The 23,217-nt window shown below is 40.6% G+C and overlaps 1 protein-coding gene across 17 annotated transcripts in view; it reads left to right on the forward strand.

Moving 5' to 3' along the window:
* The window catches only part of LOC105481530 (phospholipase C beta 4), a 408,983-nt gene that overhangs the window by 275,407 nt on the left and 110,359 nt on the right, over positions 1–23,217 (forward strand). For all 17 annotated transcript variants that reach the window (XM_011741179.3, XM_071079654.1, XM_071079655.1 and 14 more), the window contains 2 exons: positions 16,177–16,256; positions 18,780–18,833. In XM_011741179.3, coding sequence (XP_011739481.1) covers positions 16,177–16,256; positions 18,780–18,833 — 134 coding nt within the window. The remainder of the gene's footprint in view (positions 1–16,176; positions 16,257–18,779; positions 18,834–23,217) is intronic.

Below are 23,217 nucleotides of genomic sequence, written 5' to 3' on the forward strand. Positions count from 1 at the left end.
TTTTGTGAACTCAGATACCTGCGGGAGCCAGGGAGATGATGTGAATAGCTGAGAAAGTGTCAGGCAAAGACAAATACGGGAGGGTGTGGACTTTAGCAAGTCAGAGTGTACATATGCTGTTGAGGGAGGCACTTTCACTTATTTCCAGCTGGTTTTTCAACTACCAAAACATGGGCCTGAGGTTTCTAGATTGTTTTCTTGTTCATTTAATACTAAGGTGGGTTTTTTTACATGAAATCTCTTGATATTAAAATGTTGACAACTCATTTTTTAAACATTGTGCAAAATGACAAAGGTGTCTGTGATCATTTAGAACCCTAGCTATAGACATCGGGCACCATGTGGCATTAACACACTTGCACTAAAGTGAATGCTAATACTGACTTAATGTGTTCCCCTTATTGGCATTTTAAATGAAAGATATCTTTGTTCTTTTATTTCTTCATTCAGCTATTCATCCAATAATTATTTTTTTGATGAAACCTGAACTTGGACAGATCATTTCAGTTATATTAATCTTTTTAATCCTCATTTGTAAAAGAAGGGAATTGTACCTTGTGTCCTTTGAAGTCACTTTCTCTTATAAGACTTAAGGAAGGACTGGCCAGCCGTGGTGGCTCACACCTGTAATCCCAGCACTTTGGGAGGCCGAGGCGGGTGGATCACGAGGTCAAGAGATCAAGACCATCCTGGCTAACATGCTGAAACCCTGTTTCTACTAAAAATACAAAAATTAGCCAGGCCTGGTGGCCCATGCCTGTAGTTCCAGCTACTCAGGAAGCTGAGGCAGGAGAATCACTTGAACCCGGGAGGTGGCAGTCATAGTGAGCCAAGATCATGCCACTGCACTCCAGCCTAGCAACAGAGTGAGACTCCATCTCAAAAAAAAAAAAAAAAAAAAAAAAAAAAAGGCTTAAGGAAGCACTCTCTTTGCAAAATAAAGTATACCAGGAGCAAAGGAAGTCCAGGTTAGTTGCTTTGACAGGACACTTGTATACACATGGAAATCCCTAGATAAGCTTAACCTGGACTACATCATCATGACACCAGGAGTCAGCTACTAGGATAGGAGGCTTTGTGGTTGGAGAGGTGAGAGAAGTCATTCCAGGTATTTCCTGTGGACATTAAAGGTTGAGAGATCCTGAGATAGAATGCAAGAAAATCAGTTGTTCTTGGCTTCAATCAGTTACACAACAAGGAAAGATCTGAGAAACATTTAATGTGGAATCCAGAGGTTTTGTTCCTGGGTAAAGTTAGAGAAGCTAAAATAGAGACCAGATTCTAATTCTGATTAACTAGGAGTATGATGATACAGCTAATCAGAAATTGAGGGCCTGGTTACTTTGGGTCAGGGAGAAAAAGGAACAATGAATTTGTTTAAATTTTTTTCTCTGAAGAACCTGTTAGTTGCATGTCCTGCTATGGGTGATGCAATAGGACAGAGATCATATACTACTCAGGATCGTTAGGGGCTTGTCCATGGGGCGAGCTCTGTTCTGTCTCTGTGGCACATCTCTAGGCCTCTGACATCCTGAAAAGGTCTATGTGTGTTTGTTTGTTTTTTGAAACTCCCTACTTTCATAAGGAATTAAATGTGGATTTTTAGCTGTCATTTTTCTTAGTGCTGGACTTACTTAAAAGCTTCCTGTCAAAATGATTCTTCAGGAACATGCAGCTGAAGCTAGAGGATATTTGCAGTTGTTTTCAGGGAATTTTGTCACCTGCATCAGTGAAGTGGTTTCCTGGGATGAGAGTATCAAAGATGAAAGAAGCCTCAAGCCTCCGCTTAGCTCCCAGGTTCTCTGCAACTGCACTGACCATGTTGACAAGGTCATTTAAACATTTGCATGGACAGTATGTTTTTATACTGTTGACTGGTGTTTCCTGAATGCTAAAGGAATATTGTTCATGATAGAGGAGTAGTTGCACTACATTCTATGTAGAAAGTACAGGATAGTAAAAGAAAAAGAAACTAAACATCCCCTAGAGTGCATTTCCTCTTCTGTGTCTTTTCTTAATTCAAGTGAAATTTGCATAACATAAAATTAACCATTTTAAAGTGAACAATTCAGTGCCATTTAGTACATTCACAATGATGAGCAAGCACCACTTCTACCTACTTCCAAAACATTTTCATCACCCCCAAAGGAAACCCCATGCCCAATAAGCAGTTCCTCCCCGTCCCCTCTCCCCACGGCGCTGATAACCACTCTAATGTGTCTTTTTATTACCCACATAATTTCCTTTTTATATGTAGTTGGACTCATGCTGTTTAATATACTGCATTTTATTATATGCATTTTCCTGTTTAAATTAAAGCTTTTTGTTAGGCTTCAATGTAACTGCAAATCCCCATGATCCATGAGGTGGATTTTCATGGGCGCTCAGCTCTTGCTGTTTTAGAAATCATCCAGCCTCCTTCACAGTTGTGTTTGAAATGCTGTGCTCTTCATGGGGCACATAGTTTTCAGTGCTGGAGCCTTTCTCACCACTGCATTTCATGAACTTGACAGGTTTCATAAAAAGAGACTCTAGGCCCAGCCCCGAGGAGCTCATTTTGTCCTAGTTGCAAGTGTTATCAAATGACTCCACCAAGGGAATGCAAAATGAATTACTCTAATTGCACTAGAAGCATAATGTGAAGTTTGTATTTCACCTTTTGGCCCCTGGGAGAGAAAAATGTCACTGACTTTAAATTGCTTTTCCATTTTCCACATAGCCCCAGTTTCCAGTGCTAGCAAAAAATTGCCATTGGGAACATAATGTATGCTAACATGGGCCTACATGTATTTGTATGTTTTCTCATCTGTGTGGCAAAATTTAAAAATGGATGGTATGAAGAGGTGGGTAGAATCCCTTGTATTACATGAGACTTTGTTGCCTCCAAGCTCTATGATCTGGAGCCAGTAATTTAATGATCATAATCTGGGGTTGGCAGGTGCAGGCCATGGGCTGAACACAACCCTTAGCCTGATTCTGTATGTCCAATGCACTAAGAATGGCTTTTACATTTTTGAAGCGACTTTTATAAAATAAAATAAAATAATTAAAGAAAAAAAAAAACCAGGAAAACTAAACAACAGAGAACAACGTGTGCCCCTAAAGCCTAAAATATTTATTATCTGGCTCTTAATGGAAAAGATTTCTTGGCCTTTAATAATACTAATCATAGTAGCAGCAGCAGCTGGAAAATAGTTTATATTCTGTGTCAGACACTGTTCAAAGTGCTTGATATGTATTATCTCATTTAACTCTCACAACAAGTCTGTGGGACAGGTATTATGACTATCCTCATTTTACAAATAAAGACGCCCAGAGAGGTTGAGTAACTTGACTTTTCCAAGGCCATACGTCCAGTAAGTGGTGTTTTGGACCCAGGCAGTGGCTGTCTCTAGTGCTCTAGATCCTGAATTCTACCACCACCCTGTGCTGCAATTCACAGTTGGCTTCTTTTTCTTTTTCTTTTTTTTCCCTTAGGCAGAGTCTCACTCTGTCCCCCAAGGCTGGAATACAGTGGTGTGTTCTCAGCTCACTGCAACCTCTACCTCCCAGGTTCAAGTTATTCTTGTGCCTTGGCCTCCCAAGTACCTGGGATTATAGGTGCATGCCACCATGCCCGGCTAATTTTTGTATTTTTAGTAGAGACCGGGTTTCACCATGTTGACCAGGCTGGTCTCAAACTCCTGGCCTCAAGTAATCCACCCACCTCGGCCTCCCAAAGTGTTGGGATTACAGGCGTGAGCCACCACGTGCAACCAGTTGGCTTATTTTGCTTATCCATATAAAAACGGGGCAGGCAGGGACGAACAGCCCCTTTCACCTGTAACACTGTGTGATCAAATGTTTTAGGCCAATGTTTTAAGATCATTATCTGTGGGAGCTATAGTCATACAGTAGTACTTCCCGAATTAGTGGCCTGAAAAAAGGATTCCTTTAAAAAGTCCACATATAAAGGGGGTTGTTTGGTCAGCTAAGCATGAGAAAGCCTTTAGACAGGTTTCTTTTTGGTAGCACTTTCAGAAGAAGTATTATTCTTACGTGGATCTCAGCAAGGAGGAAAGCTATTCAGCTGTTTCCTAAACTTTTTTTTTTTTTGATGTGACACCGTTAAAATCTTTCAGAACCAGTGTGGTACTTAAGAAAAGTCAGTAAATTATGTTGTAGAGGCATTATTCAGCTCAATATTTTTCTAGAAGTATCAAAACAATGATGTAATCTAAGCATTCATTTATTCATATTTACCATAAATATTCTATTTATTTTCCCTATTTTTCCACTTCCACTTGTCTTCGCTCCTCGCTTTTTTCTGCTGTGTGTGGTGCGACTACCTTAAAAGAGAGAGAACCAGGTCATGAAACTCAAGCCCACCAATTTAGATTCCTTTTAGTAGCTCTTATATTGAAAGTCCTATTTAGTTTATAGAATTACCTATAGATTTGATTTGCCTGAACTAAATTGGTTGATGCTGGCTAGTTGAGAGTTAGACAAAGGCTTCTTGATTGATTATATTGATCTCAGGCTAAGCAGGTAGGATTGTCATCAAGTTGAAATATTATTTACTTTGGCATGACTTAATTTGCCAACATTGTCAACAGGTACATGTCAGGAAGAATGTGACCGTGGGGGTTATAAATACAGGCCATTAACTAAAGAAACAACTTTATGAACACCTTTTAATTCACCAGCTGTTTACTCATCCCATACCAACAGAATTTTACAAATTTGACTGAGTTGAGACCAAAAGTATGCTGTCAAAAAACTGATGGTTGCTGACTGGCATAAGATAATGCTTTTGGTTTTCTCAACATTTTAAAATCCCTCCATTCTTTTAGAGCTCTCCATTTGGATGCCAAATAATGTTACATAAAATAAACCAAATGTCTTATTTTCTTTTTGAAAGATTTCTGGGGGTGTAGGAATGTAGTTGGTCTGCAGACTTTCAGACACTAAAGAACATCATGTGTCGTATATCTAAAATCAGAAGCACAAGTGAACATAGGCATTAATGTAAGTATACTCTATGTATATACTTTTCTCTCCTGATCTTTTGTGTCCATAACAGTATATTTATTGTAGTAGATATTTGGAAATAGATGCAATTATTTGTGATGAGATTTTATAGATCCAATAGGACATTGCTACAGGGTATCTATTAATATATAGAATCAGGCTTAGGCAATGCAAAAATTGTGTCTAAGGAATGCTAACAAAGAAAGCCATTGGTATGAAAGTTTGGGACTGCAGCTTCTGAGTGATGACCAAGAACAGCGCAGGTGTCGTCTTCTTTCTTGTGGCTATTTAGAGGCCTTTTTTGACCTAACTGGCCAGTGTTGTTAAGATAACCAGCCAGGCTGATACACTGTTTTGACTCTCTGGGACTGACTAAATTAATTTTGTCTAGGAATGTGTAAATATTATCCTCACCCATTCAATTATATCTTTCAAACACAGCCGCCCATACTCATAGATGGCAACTTATTTCTTGCACAGATACTCATTCACCATGCTCTGAGGGTGAAAGAATCATATGATTTAATATTGTCTAGGTATGTATAAATATTATCCTCACCCATTCAGTTCTATCTTTCAAACACAGCCACCCATATTCATAGATGGCAGCTTATTTCTTGCTCAAATACTCATTCAGCATGCTCTAAGGGTGATTTAAAAATCATATGGCACTTAATACATTTCTTCTTTCACTTTCATCAACTTTACTCTGCAGCTTCAGACTGTCAAGAAAAAGAGAACCCAGTTGCTCTCTTTTTCCCCCTTTCAATTCTTCTCTTTTAGAATTTGAAAACTTTATGAGGATTATTACTGACTTCCCAAGGGCTTTTGAAATTAATATTGGGTTGTCTTTCTAATTTTGACGGGGGGGCAAAACTCCTGTTGCTTTTTAGCCACCAGTTTCAGGAGTAGGTTGCTGTCAGTCATTATCACAGGCTCACTGATGTAGCTTTCTATCCTGGGTTTTTATCCTGGATTTAGTGACCTAGATGAATACTTTAGAAAGATAAAATGTTCATTTCAGTTGTCAAGTCCCGCCTGTACCATCAGCTTCTCACTCTCCACCTCTGCTGCTGGGATTTTATAATTCCCAGGCCTCAGACCTGGACCAAATGCTGTGGGAATGGGGACCCAGGCTTTGGGAATGCTGGCCCTTAGCTTTTGGCTCCTCCTGCTGCTCTACTGGCTCTGGCCTTGGTCTTTAGGTCTAGACTGGGCAGTTGGTGGCCCAAGTCATGTTCTGATGTACCCCAATTCTAAGAAGTAGACCTCTGTCTGGTTTCTGTAGTGGCCCATGTTCTGATCATGTACCGCAATTCTAAGAAGTAGACCTCTGTCTGGTTTCTGTACTGAATCATCTAGTAAGAGTTATCCCAAGAAGCCCAGATCTTCCAGACCAGAACTTTTTCAAGCAGGAGGAGCTGTAACTTCCAACAGTCTTCCTCTGGGCCAGCTCCCTGCTGGAAATCACCAGCTCCTGAATTTCCTGTGGCTTGAAATACCCTCTTGCCCAACCTCACTATGGGTGCCTACATTGCTTTTATGTTACCTGTAAATTTCTTTCGAATACTTCGACACATGCAGTGGGGTGTGTGTGAATTTTCATGCAAAACCAGGGAATGAGAATTTAAAATTTTAAGTAATCACCCTAAAGGTGGTTAGTTAGCATTTGAAAAATTTAAATCAAAGCTTAAAAGTCAATCATTATATATAAATTATACCTCAATAAAATTAATTCAAAATAAAACAAGCCTACCCTTCCGTGGCCACCTACACATCCCCTTCAGTTAATTTTTTCTCTCATTAGCACCAGGTGCTCTGATACTCGCCTACTGGAGTGGTTGCTGCATGATAGACACCTGGAGGCTTGTTAAAATGCAGATTGCTGGGACCTGCCCCCAAGTTGCTGATTCCGTAGATTTGGGATAGGGCCTGAGAATGGGCACTTATGGTAAGCTCCTACGCGATGGTCAACCCACTGATCAAGGGAACCACACTTGAGAACCTCTGGCATAATGCAGACTGGAACTACCTTTTCTTTGGTGGAGCTCTTCATGGTATTCAAAATACACAATTTGTCTAGAAATAAGGTACAAGCCCTGGTATCCTTGTGAGCCCAGGGCACAGGAATCTGGCAAGCCCAAATGCCTGCCTGGTATCTCTTGGAAGCTTGTTAGAAATGCGGAATCTCAATGCAGACGCCAGGCTTACTGAATCCAATGCTGTGGTTCACAAATGCCCCCAGGTGATCCAAATGCACATTAAAGTTTGAGAAACACCTGCCCAAACCAAATTTAGTTCACATCATCTAGTTCAGTGGTCCTCAACTATAGGTTCACGTTAGAATTATCTGTAGTGTTTAAAAAAGGAAATTGATAGCCCAAGCACATTCTAATTATTAGTTAGAATCTCTAGGGTGAGACCCAGGCTTCTGAAATGGCTTATAAGTTCCCCCAGGTGATTCTAATGTACCACAGGTGCTGGGAACTACCAGTCTAGTCTCTAAGTGCTATTCACATAGTTCTTTTAACAATGTACCAGCTGGAAATCTCTTCCCTTTATCCTGCCCTCAAAGTTAAATACTGACAATTTAATGCCAACTAAACCTTCTCCTAATTAAAATGAAATGATTTCATTTGCCGTGCTTTTATAGACTCATAAGAGGAAACATGTTGGTGGTGATTTATCTACAGTCCCTATTTATTTTAGAATCTGAGGCACTGGCTATATTTCGTGGCAAGCTAAAGCTCAAATGCTTTCATGAGACTAAATTTCTAGCTTAAGATGAAGGTGTAGTTCCTGCACTGAATAGCATTCATCTGGAGATTTGTGAAATGTTGCAGTTTTACATCTAAGCACCTTATAAGGAATTCTATCTTAGACAAGATTAGATCCTGTGGAAATCTGTACTTGAAAAGCTTCATAGTTGCTCCAAGTGCATGGAAATGGGTCTTATTTCTCTTGAATGCCCTTTAGGTCTTAACAGAACTCACAGTGCCAAGGAGTCAAAATCTATATTTCAAATCATATACATTCCTGACATATTATTTGAGCAGATTAAAACTAATAGAGCAATTAAGCACCTTGAAAGTAGCTACTTGAAAAATGCCGACTTTTTCTTATCTCCATTCACTTAAACAAAAAATAGGCTGGGTGAAGTGGCTCATGCCTGTAATCCCAGCACTTTAGGAGGCCCAAGCAGGTACATAACTTGAGCCCAGGAGTTTGAGACCAGCCTGGGCAACATGGCGAGACCCCCATGTCTACAAAAAATACAAAAATTGGCCAGGTGTGGTGGCTCACACTTGTGGTCTCAGCTTCTGGGAAGCTGAGGTGGGAGGATCATCTGGTCCCAGGGAGGTCAAGACAGCAGTGAGCTGTGATTGTGGCCACTGCACTCCAGCCTGGGCAACAGAACAAAACCCTGTCTCAAAACAAAAATAAAAGTAAAACAAGAAAACAACAAAAAAATTCATCGATCTAGATTTATGAGTTGCCAGTACCAAGAAGTTCCCATGTTTTAAATATTTCAGATGGCCCTGTCATTGATTCTTCTTCCAGCTCAGACATAGAGAAGATGAAAGCTGCTGCCTGTAGCATCTTGCATCCTCTTGCTTCCACATACAAGAAATGTGAACCTCAATCCCCTAAAAATGTGCAGGTCAGAGTTTCCATTCTAGTGAACACATTTGTTCAGCCCAGGTAGGGTGGGACATGACAAAAACCAAGAATGAGTCTGGAACCATGGGGCTCTTCCCAGGGCCATCACTATGAGATAGGATATCCCATGTGTAGTCACTCTCGGAAACAGCAGCTCCCTTAGGAAACTGTTGTGTCCTGAATGTTTGTGTCCTACCAAAATTCATAAGCTGAAATCCTACCCTCTAAGGTGATGGCATTAGGGGATGGGGCCTTTGGGAGGTGATTAGGTCATAAGCATGGAGACCTCAGGAATGGGATTAGTGTCCTTATTTTAAAAAGGCACCAGATAGCCCCCTTGCCCTTTCCACTGCGTGAGGACACAGCTAGAAGGCACCACCTGTGAACTAGAAAGCTGCCACCAAATGTGTTGGCACCTTGATCTTGGATTCCCCAGTCCCCAGAACTGTGAGAAATAAATTTCTGTTGTTTATAAGCTACCCATATATGGTATTTTGTTGTGTGTCAAACAAAGACAAAAACCAAACTCACATCTTATATGAACAGTGGAAGGAGAACTCCAAGTTGAGGGGGGCTGCTCTTTTAGACCTATGCTTCTCAAATTCTAGTGTGCGTACCAGTCACCTGGGCATCCTGCTAAAATGCAGGTTCTGCTTCCATGGTTCTGGGATGAGACCTGGGACTCTGCATTCCTAACAAGCTCCCAGATGATGTTGATGCTGTTGGTCTAGGGGCCTTTTGAGTAGTAAGGGTTTAGAACAGTGCTTCTTAAATGTGTGTGTCTGTGTGCAAAAGAATCACATGGAAGGCTGATTAAAACACAGATTCCTATTTCCCATCCTAAAGATGGATTCAACCTGGGGCCTGATAATTTGCATTTTAACAAGTTCTCAGGTGATCCTGATGCTGCTGGTCCCTGGACTACATTTTAATAACAAGCCTCTAGTTAACTTTTGAACAACTTAGTTAAGATGACTTCACCAGTAGTATCTTCTGTGAAAACAGAGCCAAACATCAAAAGATGAAGGAGGATGCTACTGAGTCCCTTTGGAGAAAATCATGTCACAAACTTGGAGAGTGCCACAGGGTCTCTGTTCATTTTTCCATTGACAATATGCTTCTTTGACTAAAGACTAAAAATAATTCTTCAGGATCAAAAACTAGAGATAAGATTGGAACTCTAAGATTGGAAATAGTGCTGCCTGATGAATAACAGGACTAGTTATTTTAGGATGACAGACCAGCCTGTGCCTAGTGAAAGGTTAGAAATACCAATAGCAGACTGGGGCGCAGTTGCTCACGCCTGTAATTCCGGCACTTTAGGAGGCCGAGGTGGACAGATCACCTGAGGTCAGGAGTTCGAGACCACCCTGGCCAACATGGCGAAACCCCGTCTCTACTCAAAGTACAAAAATAAAAATAAAAATTAGCCGAGCATGGTGGCGGGCACCTGCAATCCCATCTACTCAGGAGGCCGAGGCAGGAGAATCACTTGAACCTGGGAGGCAGAGGTTGCAGTGAGCCGAGATAGCACCATTGCACTCCAGCCTGGGTGATAGAGCAAAACTCCATCTTAGAAAAACAACAAAAAAAGGAAATACTGATGGCACAATGTTATTGGTGGCCAATTCTTAATATACGTCATGAGATTTGGGGCGATGTTTGCTTCTTAGTGTATATTTCTTTGCTTTACATTTTCCTATGAAGCATATTTAAATATTGTTTTCATAACATGGGGGAAACATGGGGGAAACAATTTAAATATTGTTTTCATAACATAAGCAATATTTTTAAAAGAAAAAAGTAAAATATATGCTCAGTGTAAGTTCATAGTATTTTTTGTTTGGGTTTGTTGTATCTGTGTCTCTCTATGTTTGTATTTTCATGGGAAAGAGATTATTTTTGCCTATGTCAGTCATAATGTTCCTAGAGTAAAGGTGATAGATGGGTAAGGGCAAGGTCTAAACATTTGCCTGGAAATTGGACAGAGTCTGGGTGGTGAAAATAAATTTAAGGAGTCCCAGGGGAGAGGTCAAAAGTTCCAGGAAAGAATTAGAGTCAGCTTCTCTTTCTCTCCTTGCCCTCCAAACAATTCAGCACAAGCCCTCAAGTCCCTTGAAGAGTCTTTCTTTCCCCCTTCTTCTTCTTTTTTTTTTTAATTATTTTTTATTATTATACTTTAAGTTCTAGGGTACATGTGGATAACGTGCAGGTTTGTTACATATGTATACTTGTGCCATGTTGCTGTGCTGCACCCATCAACTCGTCAGCACCCATCAACTCGTCATTTACATCAGGTATAACTCCCAGTTGCAATCCCTCCCCCTCCCCCCCTCCCCATGATAGGCCCCGGTGTGTGATGTTCCCCTTCCCGAGTCTAAGTGATCTCATTGTTCAGTTCCCACCTATGAGTGAGAACATGCGGTGTTTGGTTTTCTGTTCTTGTGATAGTTTGCTGAGAATGATGGTTTCCAGCTGCATCCATGTCCCTACAAAGGACACAAACTCCTCCTTTTTTATGGCTGCATAGTATTCCATGGTGTATATGTGCCACATTTTCTTAATCCAGTCTGTCACTGATGGACATTTGGGTTGATTCCAAGTCTTTGCTATTGTGAATAGTGCCGCAATAAACATACGTGTGCATGTGTCTTTATAGCAGCATGATTTATAATCCTTTGGGTATATACCCAGTAATGGGATGGCTGGGTCATATGGTACATCTAGTTCTAGATCCTTGAGGAATCGCCATACTATTTTCCATAATGGTTGAACTAGTTTACAATCCCACCAACAGTGTAAAAGTGTTCCTATTTCTCCACATCCTCTCCAGCACCTGTTGTTTCCTGACTTTTTAATGATTGCCATTGTAACTGGTGTGAGATGGTATCTCATTGTGGTTTTGATTTGCATTTCTCTGATGGCCAGTGATGACGAGCATTTTTTCATGTGTCTGTTGGCTGTATGAATGTCTTCTTTTGAGAAATGTCTGTTCATATCCTTTGCCCACTTTTTGATGGGGTTGTTTGTTTTTTTCTTGTAAATTTGTTTGAGTTCTTTGTAGGTTCTGGATATTAGCCCTTTGTCAGATGAGTAGATTGCAAAAATTTTCTTCCATTCTGTAGGTTGCCTGTTCACTCTGATGGTAGTTTCTTTTGCAGTGCAGAAGCTCTTTAGTTTAATGAGATCCCATTTGTCAATTTTGGCTTTTGCTGCCGTTGCTTTTGGTGTTTTAGACATGAAGTCTTTGCCCATGCCTATGTCCTGAATGGTACTACCTAGGTTTTCCTCTAGGGTTTTTATGGTATTAGGTCTAACATTTAAGTCTTTAATCCATCTTGAGTTAATTTTCGTATAAGGAGTAAGGAAAGGATCCAGTTTCAGCTTTCTACTTATGGCTAGCCAATTTTCCCAGCACCATTTATTAAATAGGGAATCCTTTCCCCATTTCTTGTTTCTCTCAGGTTTGTCAAAGATCAGATGGCTGTAGATGTGTGGTATTATTTCTGAGGACTCTGTTCTGTTCCATTGGTCTATATCTCTGTTTTGGTACCAGTACCATGCTGTTTTGGTTACTGTAGCCTTGTAGTATAGTTTGAAGTCAGGTAGCGTGATGCCTCCAGCTTTGTTCCCAGTAACAGACAGACAGAGAGCCAAATCATGAATGAACTTCCATTCACAATTGCTTCAAAGAGAATAAAATACCTAGGAATCCAACTTACAAGGGATGTAAAGGACCTCTTCAAGGAGAACTACAAACCACTGCTCAGTGAAATAAAAGAGGACACAAACAAATGGAAGAACATACCATGCTCATGGATAGGAATAATCAATATCGTGAAAATGCCATACTGCCCAAGGTTATTTATAGATTCAATGCCATCCCCATCAAGCTACCAACGAGTTTCTTCACAGAATTGGAAAAAACTGCTTTAAAGTTCATATGGAACTAAAAAAGAGCCTGCATCTCCAAGACAATCCTAAGTCAAAAGAACAAAGCTGGAGGCATCACCCCCTTCTTCTTAGAAGGGCTGAAATACGCTTTAAGTTAACTTAGGAATGGTTAGAAAAGGTTAAAAAAATGAGAGAACAGTAACAATTAACAAGCTACTAGGGAAGCAGGGAAACTATGGTGATCTGAACATCAGAGATGACCTCCTCTGGTCTGGTTCCCTAGAACCCAGACTCAGGCTTTGGCTTGGGGTGGCCAGACCAGAAGGAAAGTGCCCAATGTGGCAGGAGTCATCTCAGGAGTCATCACAGTCTCATGACTGTGGCACAAGTCATGTTGCCATCCAGCCAATGACTTGTGTTCCAAAAACTGGAAAATGCGCCTCTTGGTCACTATGTAGATGATTACCACAGGAGCTTATTTTCAGCAATTCAAAAAATTATCCAATTCGTGGTTTATTGCTTCTGTTAGTCTGGAAATGGTCAAACAAGTTGATAGTCATCTAGTTTACTCCTGGTAAACTACTTTCCAACAAAACTCCAGGGCTCTGCTGACACCTGCTGGCATTTCATCTATTTTATGTTAAACAACAACAACAAGACAAAGAAGCATTAGTATTTTTCCTACAGTCCTTTGCCCTTGTTATGTTACGTGTACTTTACCTGAACAGTAATAGAAGGGGCCTTTACCATGTCATGAGGAGAGAAGTATGGGCAAGCCATTGAGTGAAAATAAAAATCTCCAACACGAAGAATGTACCACAGAGCTCTTGTTGCCTGTCTGCCCTGCACCAGCTGCTCTGTGACCTTAGGCAAGGCCATTGACCTCACTTTTCATCATTGCAAGAAGAAAGAGGCAGCAACCTTCCCTCCCAGTGCCCTTTAGGGCTTCTGAGGATGCTGGTGGCATTTCCTACTAACTAAAGCATGGGCCCTGTCACTGGAGTGATGGCCTTAAAGGTCACTCTCACTAACCTTTCCATCACAATAAACAAGATTCCTTGCCAGTGTTGTCTGTTCGAAAGATGGATGAAAGTTGTTTAAGCCTCTTCAAAGTGCACCACCACTGTAATTTATCTCGAGAAACAACTAAATTAGAATGATCAGAAAAATCTCAGTGAACAGTCTCAGAAATTGTCCACTTTTTTTTTTTTTTTTTGTCTTAGCAAACTATGGACTTTGTTTTTTGTTTTGGAACATATAATAAGCCTGCAGGTTGAGAAAATGCATCCTAGTTAATGCCAACCCAATTATTTGTGCTTTTTCTGTCTATTCTTGGGAAACTCTGTGTGGGCCTGTGGTTTGTTAGGTCAATAACAGGATATTTGATAGTCTCCAGGGAGTTATAGTCCATATTTAGCCTGACAGAGGAAGTGAGGTCTGCCGATGAAAAATAATTGAGGCATTTCTTTAATTCTACTATTTCATTTCTTCCTCTTCCTTCAGAATCCTGACTCCACCATTATGCTTGCTGAGGCTTTCGATGCTATTTACAGCTCTGCTTTTGCTAGTCACAAAAGAAAATTTACCTCTTATAACCCCTGAGCCTTCCCTCAGAAAACTGTTAGGTATGACCAGGATCAGTAAAAACTATTAGATTCACATCCATTAGTTTGCCTACTACTTAAGAAAACAAACAAACAAAAAATCCCAGAAAAATAACAAGTGTTGTTGAGGATGTAGACAAATTAGAACCCTTGAGCAAAAGGGTTCCCTTGTTGCATTTGCAGTCCTTTGTTGGTGGGGGGGAAAAATGGTATGGCCACGATGAAAAAGAGTATGGTGTTTCTTTTAAAAATTAAAAAATAGAATTACTTTATGATCCAGAAGTTCCACATCTGGTTATTTATCCATAAATAAGAATGGAAAGCAGTAACTTGAGTTATTTGGATACCAATGTTCATAGTAGACATACGATTCACAATGGACAAGGAGTCCATCAGAGATGAATAGATGAGCGTATTCAGCCTTTAAAAGGCAAGAAATTCCGATACATGGTAGAGCATGGATGAACCTTGAGGACATTATGCTAAGTGAAGAAAGCCAGTCACGAAACGACAAATTCTGTATGGTTCCACTTATATGACGCACCTAGCATAGTCAGAATCATAGAGACAGAAAGGAGAATGGTATTAATATTAATCAAGGGCTGAGAGGAGGGGGGATGGGGAGTTATTTAATGGATATGGAGTTTCAGTTTTGCAAGAGCAAAATAGTTCTGGAGATGACTGTTTTTGTTGGTTGCATAACAACGTGAATGTACTTACTGCCACTGAATTTTTCATTTAAAAACGGTGAAGGGATAAATTTTATGTTATATCCATTTTTAACACAATTAAAAGAAATGTTAAACAGCAAAAAACAAAGCAAAACAAAACCATACTCTGTTGGAATGTAGTCATCACCTTTGCCCTTACAGAGATTAAATTGCTTGACTTTTTTAAACCTGGTTCTACTAGGCAGTGCTGTCCAACAGTCCCATCTGTGATGATGGAAATATTCTTTATCTGCACTGTCTGAGCCATCAACCCCATATTGGTGTTTAAGCATGTAAAATGTGATTAGTACAAATGAGACACTGAACTTTATTAAATTTAAATAGCCATATGTGACTAGTGGATACCATACTAGACAGTGCAGATAGAGTTTACATCTATATTACTGTCTATTCCAAGATATTTTCCCTTCCTCAGCACTAAGCCATAAATCTAAGCAGTCAGGCTGTAAACCTAAGAAGGTAAGGAATCAGCTTATGTGTGGGCCACAGTTCTATTTAACCCACAATATCAATTTGCTACGAAGTGTTTTGCCAAGGGTGTGATTCTTTTATGGCATTCATTGGCATCAGTTTTTGGACCCAAGGGCAGATTTGGCCTTAATTCATGGGCTAAGCTTTTCTAGTAAATGCCCTTTTAGAGACCCAAATTCCTCTACTGCCATGCACAATCTCCCTTCACTTGTCCTTGTAAATCCATGGAGTGATGGTATGAACTACAAGTGAGGTCCAAGGCCTTATACAGAAATTATGTGAACATATCGCTGTTTGCTCTGATCACCCTGGCAATCAAAGATAAGGCTTTGCTGGAAAACACAGTCAGGTAAGATATGTAACAAACTCTTAGATTGAAAGGATCACACAATAAAATTGATGAAACCCTATGCATTTATCCTCTAAAATAAAAATAAATATGTCATTATGTATTGTATAATGCTGGTTGGAAATAACTAAGATTGTCAGCAACTGAAAAAGGGCTTATATTTAAACAAGCCGCAAATGGAAAGCTTCACAAGTCAATCAGTGGGCAGCATTCCTTTGTGGCAGCCCAGAGTTTAATGGCACAATAGATGGCACATTTGTCTTCATGGAAAGAATGAAAGCTGTTTATTAAAGAATAAAATATGAGCAGGCAAAATATAGATGACTTTGCAACAGGAAAGGGACAAAAGAAGAGTTTGTGTTTTTATTACACAAAATGGATACAATCTATCCAATAAAAACCACTCTATTTAACTCCAGCAGATTTGCTCACCAAGAATATTTTTTTTCTCTTTCAGCAATGGGTAGAAGGCCTGAGATCAATCATACACAACTTCAGGGCCAACAATGTCAGTCCAATGACGTGCCTCAAGAAACAGTGAGTGTTGTTTGCATTACTCTTTCTTCTTGGCAGTTATCAAACAAATGGTCAGATGAAGAGATGAAGTTTAGGTGGTTCCTTCCTCCTCAGGCAAATTCCTACTTGCCTTTCCCTCCATGCTCCTGACCTTGGAGTTGGCCAACACACATCGGTACTCTTCATACCACCTAGAAGGGTACGCATGATAAACCCACAGCCCAAAACCTATATGAAAAGAATAGTTGATGGCCAAAGGACACTGGAACCTGAGTCACTCTGTATCCTGTCAGTTGTGGGTACTGGCTTTTGTGTCCCCAGACTGAGTTTCCTGACAGACAGCTCTGCCCATGTCTGGGGCCATCGCTGAGTGCTGGGATAATTCAATCCTCTGCTGCATAAAACTGAGAAATGAGGAGTGTGGCCAAGAGAAGCACTTGCCAACACACCCATGCTAGAGTGAAAAAGAAGCCTCAGCCCCAAGTGCTGTGCTCCCTGTTTAGCACACAATCAGGAATTCAAAGATACCTCTGAATTTTTTTCTGTAGGATTCAGTCATTTAAAGATTTGATAAAGGATCCAATGGTGATTTCCGAATTTATTGTTTCCATGAAAGAAGGAATTACTCCAGCTTGCAGTATCTGAAATCCAGAGGAGTACTACAGTAGTAGATTTAAATCCTACCCAAGTTAACCTTTCAAGGTGACATGAAAATCACCCACAAAGGAATCCTAGCCAAAGTCAAATGTCAGCCAGTTTGAAAAGCAGTGATCCATGAAGGTGGGGGCCATCTGCCTTCACAGGGCCGTTGGCAGGCAGCTGTGAGGTGCCAAGAGTAACCATGTCGAGAAATTGCAGGGATAAGCCTGCATCTCTCAAAATTATGCCCGAGCACCAAGAGTGTGAGTCATCATACTCACTTGGCAATGGGCCAAGAGGTTAGTCCTAAAGGTACTGTCATGTCTTATCTTCTGGTCATTGTAGCAGGTGCTTACAGGTATAGTCTCTAGGCTATAAATCCGAGCTTCACCACGGCAAATTCTTAGACTTGTTCCTCACTGTCCCCATCAAAATTACCATGCAGATGAAATTGGAAAGTATTCTTTATTCAGTACTACTTACCTTAATTGTTATGGTATCCCTCCAATTTTCTTTCATCCTCTTAGTGGAGGAAAGTTATTTCATCTTATCTATTTCTATTTGTTGTGCAGCTGCTTCTCCTTTTCCTCTGCAGTTGCCCTGGCATGTGTTTTTAAAGAGAAACCCAGTGGATATTCTGATGTTATGACTTCAGGCACTGATAGTCCTAAAAGGTCAAAAACTTTTAGAAGGCTTACTTATACCTGAGTGACACAAATATCTGTAGCTGACATGAGATCTGGCAACATCCTGCCCAGATCCCTTTATGAAGCTGGTGTTCACCCAGCCATCATCTGCCATGGGGATGGGCTCACCAAGGGCTCAGACCTGTCCGCTTCTTCAGAGCATTGCCCTCTGCTGAAGGGGAACTCCCATTCCTGGAAGATTATACTCTTCCCTCCTCTGGCGGGAAGTCCACAGCCAATGATGAGCTGCAATGGGGTACAGTAGGCCATCCCTCTTACTGCCAAATCTGGCACAAATCACATGAGAGTTCACTCACAATCTCACGTGAGTTCAAGCTAAATCAAACTCCATCTGAGACCACAACTTTGCTTAACTCTTTTTTCTGCCCAATCTTCTTCGCTTACTCCCTTCATCCCTAAAACATCCCCTTATTAAAGTAGTTAGTGGTGCGTCTATGAAACTTAAGACAGAAACTTTACCACATCATCATGTTCTGCAGATTGTTAGCACATTTTGATTGGAAACAGTGAGAATGGGAGTCATTAGCAAAGAAGAGTCCTAGCTCCAAAGTACAGATAAAGGTTCTGAGTCTCCTGAAAGCCTGGGGAAAGCAAGGAATTTGTTCACCATCAATTTGAGTTGATGAACTAGTCTTACCACTGGAAATTAAGGAGGCACCCATGTGATCAGTACTTGGCAGCACTAGGAGCTGGGAGTGATGAGTTCTCATGAGTCCTCAAGACAAGGCTGGCTGGTGTCACCGTGCAGTTGCATTTCCCACCACTTTAATATATTATTACAGAGCAATAATCGAGCAGACCAATCGCAAATAAGTACAAACGATGTGTTTTGCTCATTGCAAACATGCAGTCATCTCATTTAGCTAGGGTTGCCAGATAAAATAGAGGACACTTAGTTAAATATGAATTTTAGATAAGAAACAAATTATATTTTAGTATAAGTATATCCTATGGAATATTTGGAATATACTTACAGTAAAAAAAAACAACTGTTTTTCTGAAATTCAAGTTTAACTGAGAGCTCTGTATATTTATGTGCTAAATCTGACAACCCTGAATTCATCTCATAGTTCATAATTGTCTGATTTTCAGAACCAATGTTCTTGATTTGAATGAACTTTGTTTTAAAGTTCTTAACAGAATTGAAGCTGTTCACCCTAAGAAACATTAAGGCAGTGTTATTGCTATTGTTTTGCAGCTGGATGAAATTGGCATTTATGACCAACACAAATGGTAAAATTCCAGTTAGGAGGTAAGTAATCATTCCTATCTGCTGTCCATGCCCTGGATCAACCCTTGTGATCCCAAACCAAAGAGAGAACCCTTCACAAGTATTTATGTGTTAAATGCTTTAAAGATATTTCTGGGATCTTAGTTTCAATTGCTTTGACAAATGCTATATTCAGTTGGTAAAAATCATTTACGGAAGTAAAGCTGCATTTTTTTTTTTTTTTGTCAAAATAGGTGGCAAAAGAGGTACTTTGACAACTTAAAATACATCAGAAAATGTAGCACTTTTTTTGTTTTGTTTTGTTTTTTTGTTTTGTTTTGTTTTGTTTTTTTGAGATGGAGTCTCGCTCTGTTGCCCAGGCTGGAGTGCAGTGGCGAGATCTCTGCTCACTGCACGCTCCGCCTCCGGGTTCACGCCATTCTCCTGCCTCAGCCTCCCGAGTAGCTGGGACTACAGGCACCTGCCATCACGCTTGGCTAATTGTTTTTGTATTTTTAGTAGAGGCAGGGTTTCACCATGTTAGCCAGGATGGTCTTGATCTTCTGACTTCATGATCCACCCGCCTCGTTACAGGTGTGAGCCACTGCGCCCGGCCAGCACTGTTTTTTAAAATCTGCAAATAAGTGGGTTTTTAGGATTTATGTTTCTTTTGCTTATTTGCCCTGAGCAACTGTTAGCTAAACTTAAAGATTATATTGTGCACCTACTGTGGAAGGGTGTGGACCGTGTCTTGAGAATTGTGATGCCTCTGAACAGAGCATTTTCATTCTGGGCTTTGCTGCTCATCTGGTGCTCAGGGTAGATAGGGCTCCTCCTCTGGCTTCGTGCTGCCTACTCTCTACGTGTACTGTAACTGACACCACACACTCTGTGGAGCTGTCCTTTCCACTTTTGCCCTGATGCAGGTAACAGTGACAAAGAATAAAAAGGCTTGGGGCTGGGTGCGGTGGCTCACGCCTGTAATCCCAGCAGGATTTGGGAGGCCAAGGTGGGTGGATCACGAGGTCAGGAGATCAAGACCATCCTAGCTAACATAGTGAAACCCGTCTCTACTAAAAATACAAAAAAAAAAAAAAAAAAAAAAAATTAGCTGGGGTTGGTGGTGGGCGCCTATACTCCCAGGTACTTGAGAAGCTGAGGCAGGAGAAGGGCGTGGACCCAGGAGGCAGAGCTTGCAGTGAGCCGAGATCCTGCCACTGCATTCCAGCCTGGGCGACAGAGCAAGACTCCATCTCAAAAAACAAACAAACAAACAAACAAATAAATAAATAAATAAATAAATAAATAAATAAAAAGGCTTGGGTGGAATCAAGAATAAAGAAAACATGGACAGGATACGTGCTCCACATGTGTTCTTTGATACTTAGGTAGACAGATTTCACCCTCTGAGAATTCCCCATGCATCCCTCTTTTCTGCTTCTCACGTCCTTCCAGAGGTTAGGGTTTACACATGGTCTCTGGTGCAGTTGGAAACTCTTTCGGCAGCAGTGATGGGAATTCTTTACCACTCTCTAGTACCTTTGTGGTTGGTGTTTGTTTTAAGCATTCATGGAAATTCCAGAAGTTGGGCTGGGTCCCAGGGCATCTGCTGTTCACATGAAGACAGGCGTGTATCTGGATTCATGAACCTAAGCCCATGACCAGAATCAAACATGGGTTCTCCAGATACCAACTCTATCTTCCAGGATTCTCCAGACTCAGGTTTATGTTCACTTCTCTGGACACCACTTTAACAAATAAGCAAATCGACAAATAATAACAAACAAACCCCAGAACTACTAGATGGAATCCTGTCTTAGAATTGATCTTTCTTTCAGAGATGACTGGGTCACCGAGTGCACAGCATCTGTGTAGATGCACGGAGCAGTGGCATGTGCTGGTGGCTCCTGGCCATTTCTGACTCTCCTTTCCCACCTTCCCTTCTCAGCTGTTTCATTCTGCTCTGCAGCTTCCGTTCTGCATCCCTGTGAGACTATCTCCATACTCCCTTGACATTACTCTTTTCATATTTAACAGAATTGTCCCAGAAGTCGTCGTTTTTCTCAGTCTTGTGTATTAAACAATCACGACCTAAAGTATCCATGTGACCACTTAAATATCGAGAAAATGTAAAGCATAGAAGTCATGAAGAAGACCTTGGACAATATATTTTTTTAATTTAACCCTTTATTGAGGGCTTACTGAGTCACAGACCTCATGCATTTGTTGTGGTCTTTCCAAATCTATCTGTAGGATTCTCTGCTTTTATTTCATAACTTGCTAGCAAGTCAACTTTTTGTCTACTTTAGAAGTTTGAAAAAAGCCCTGTTAGCAGCCTTGAATGATGGCTATTGGCAGATACTTTACGCTTATCCTTATTTAAAATCCTTTGCTCAGTAGAGCAATAGCAGAACAATTATTTTAATGTATCCCAGTACCCTACGGCTATTGCATTTTTATTTAAAATCAGACAGCACAAAGCAGTGTGAAGAATAGAAATGTAGGCTGGATGTGTTTTTACATGCCTTACTATCCTGCTTTTTCTTCCAAGATAAGGTTCAGGAAATGGGCAAAGTAGAGACACATAGATTGTGATCAAAGCACTTCTAACCAGCAGTCTTGGTTTCATTTGTATGTATACTACGAATCAAGTCATTGTCATACAAGCTTTGAAGTCGTTTCTGATTCCATTGATTTTTATCTAACATGTTCACATAAAAAATTATTACCACGTTTTTGTAGAAATAGCTTAGATATTTTGGTGTCTTCTTTAGCTCTCTTTTACATGGACTCCGTGATACTTGCCAGTATTAACAGGTGTTTGACACAAGGCAGCTGTGATTTGGGGGCAATTTGTTAGAGTTGATGGAAAATTGATACCATGCCAAAAAAAAAAATCAGATAACTCTATTGGTGAATGAGCTGCCAAGAGTTAGGTGGAAATTGTTGTGAATGTTTTAATGGATATGAAGAGTAAATACTATAAAAACGTTATTTCTTCACTATCATTCTGAAGGTTTTAAAATGGAAACTATTAGTGTACTGTCCATAATATTAAAAGAGATCTGGCTTCAGAGTGATTACATAGCTTGGGAAGTGTTCCTGCTGTTTAGCATTAAACCAAAATTTAATATCCAGGAAGTTGCAGGAATAACACATGAAGAAAATCTCCCTCTTCTCTTGTCTTGCTGTGTACATAACCCATGCAGTCTGCCTTTCTCTCCAATTCACAAATTCACACTCAGTTTATCCTCCCACTCAGACCAAAGGTTTGGAAATAACACTTCTCTTTTGCCACCTTCCCTCCTCCCTCGTAACCTGGAGTGGACACCAATGACTAGAAAATTGAGAAATGAGTTGCCAGACATTAGTTGTGGGCAGGGGCTGGAAGAGATCTCAAACAAGATGGCTGTGTTAGAGAAGGCTGAGAGCCGCAGGTGCAGTCTTGGAAGCACTCCTGTGTAATCAGCCCATCCATATCCTGAAGGCCCAGCAGCGCATGAAGAAGATATGATTCTGCTGGGGCAGTTGCCCCATCCTTCACTGAAGAGTTCTCTGTAAATTTCAGAATGTGGTGTTAAAACCATTATGTAGATTGCAGACCCTGTGCCAGCTAGCAAAGAGTAGGACTCCCTTAGTTTATAGGATCGCTGCTGTTTTAGCCACTTGCAAAGTCCCCTGGAATAGAATTTAACCAGGACTCTAATAGGACTGGACACAACTCAGGGGTGTTTGCTTTTGTAGCATTTCTTTTGGGGAATGGGCGGTGGTTTATTTTGATTCAACAAAAACTCATTGAGTACCAGTTAGCTATGAGGCACTAAGCTTATGTGGACATGGGGCTATCTAGAGATTTGAGTAAATCACATTCCCTTTGTAAATACTCTATGTTCCCATGAAACACAGCCACGATATTATCTCTCCTCTTTCCCCGCTCCATCTCCCTTCCCCTTGAGACATTCTTCTACTTTCTATTTTTCGACATCTGGCCAAACCCTAGCCAAAGATTCAATTCCTGTGTAGGAAATAGAACCTATTGGTACCCAGGTTCTGTTTCACCGGAAAGGCTCAGGCTCCGTACCCGCTGAATTCATGCCCATGTTGATCAGTTTTCATCTTGTTATGCCAGGCATGTCCAAATCTAACAGAGGCTTCAGTTAGCTGGGATACCTCTGCGATTGCTGTGCAGAGATTCTTCTCCTGATAGCAGGTGCCAGATCCTACCAGTCTTACTAGCTAGGTTAACACAAACTTTTTATGAAATAAAAGTCACCCTGAACAGCTACTTTCCCCTAAATTAAAAAGGCGAGAAAATTTTTGTCTTATCCCAATTTAATGTATAAAAATTACATGAACTCTAGAGATGAAAAATATAAACATAGCACCCTCTATACTAGGAATCTTAACCATTTATTGATGTCACATA

The sequence above is a fragment of the Macaca nemestrina genome, chromosome 15 (assembly GCF_043159975.1).
Source record: "Macaca nemestrina isolate mMacNem1 chromosome 15, mMacNem.hap1, whole genome shotgun sequence".
Lineage (NCBI taxonomy): Eukaryota > Metazoa > Chordata > Mammalia > Primates > Cercopithecidae > Macaca > Macaca nemestrina.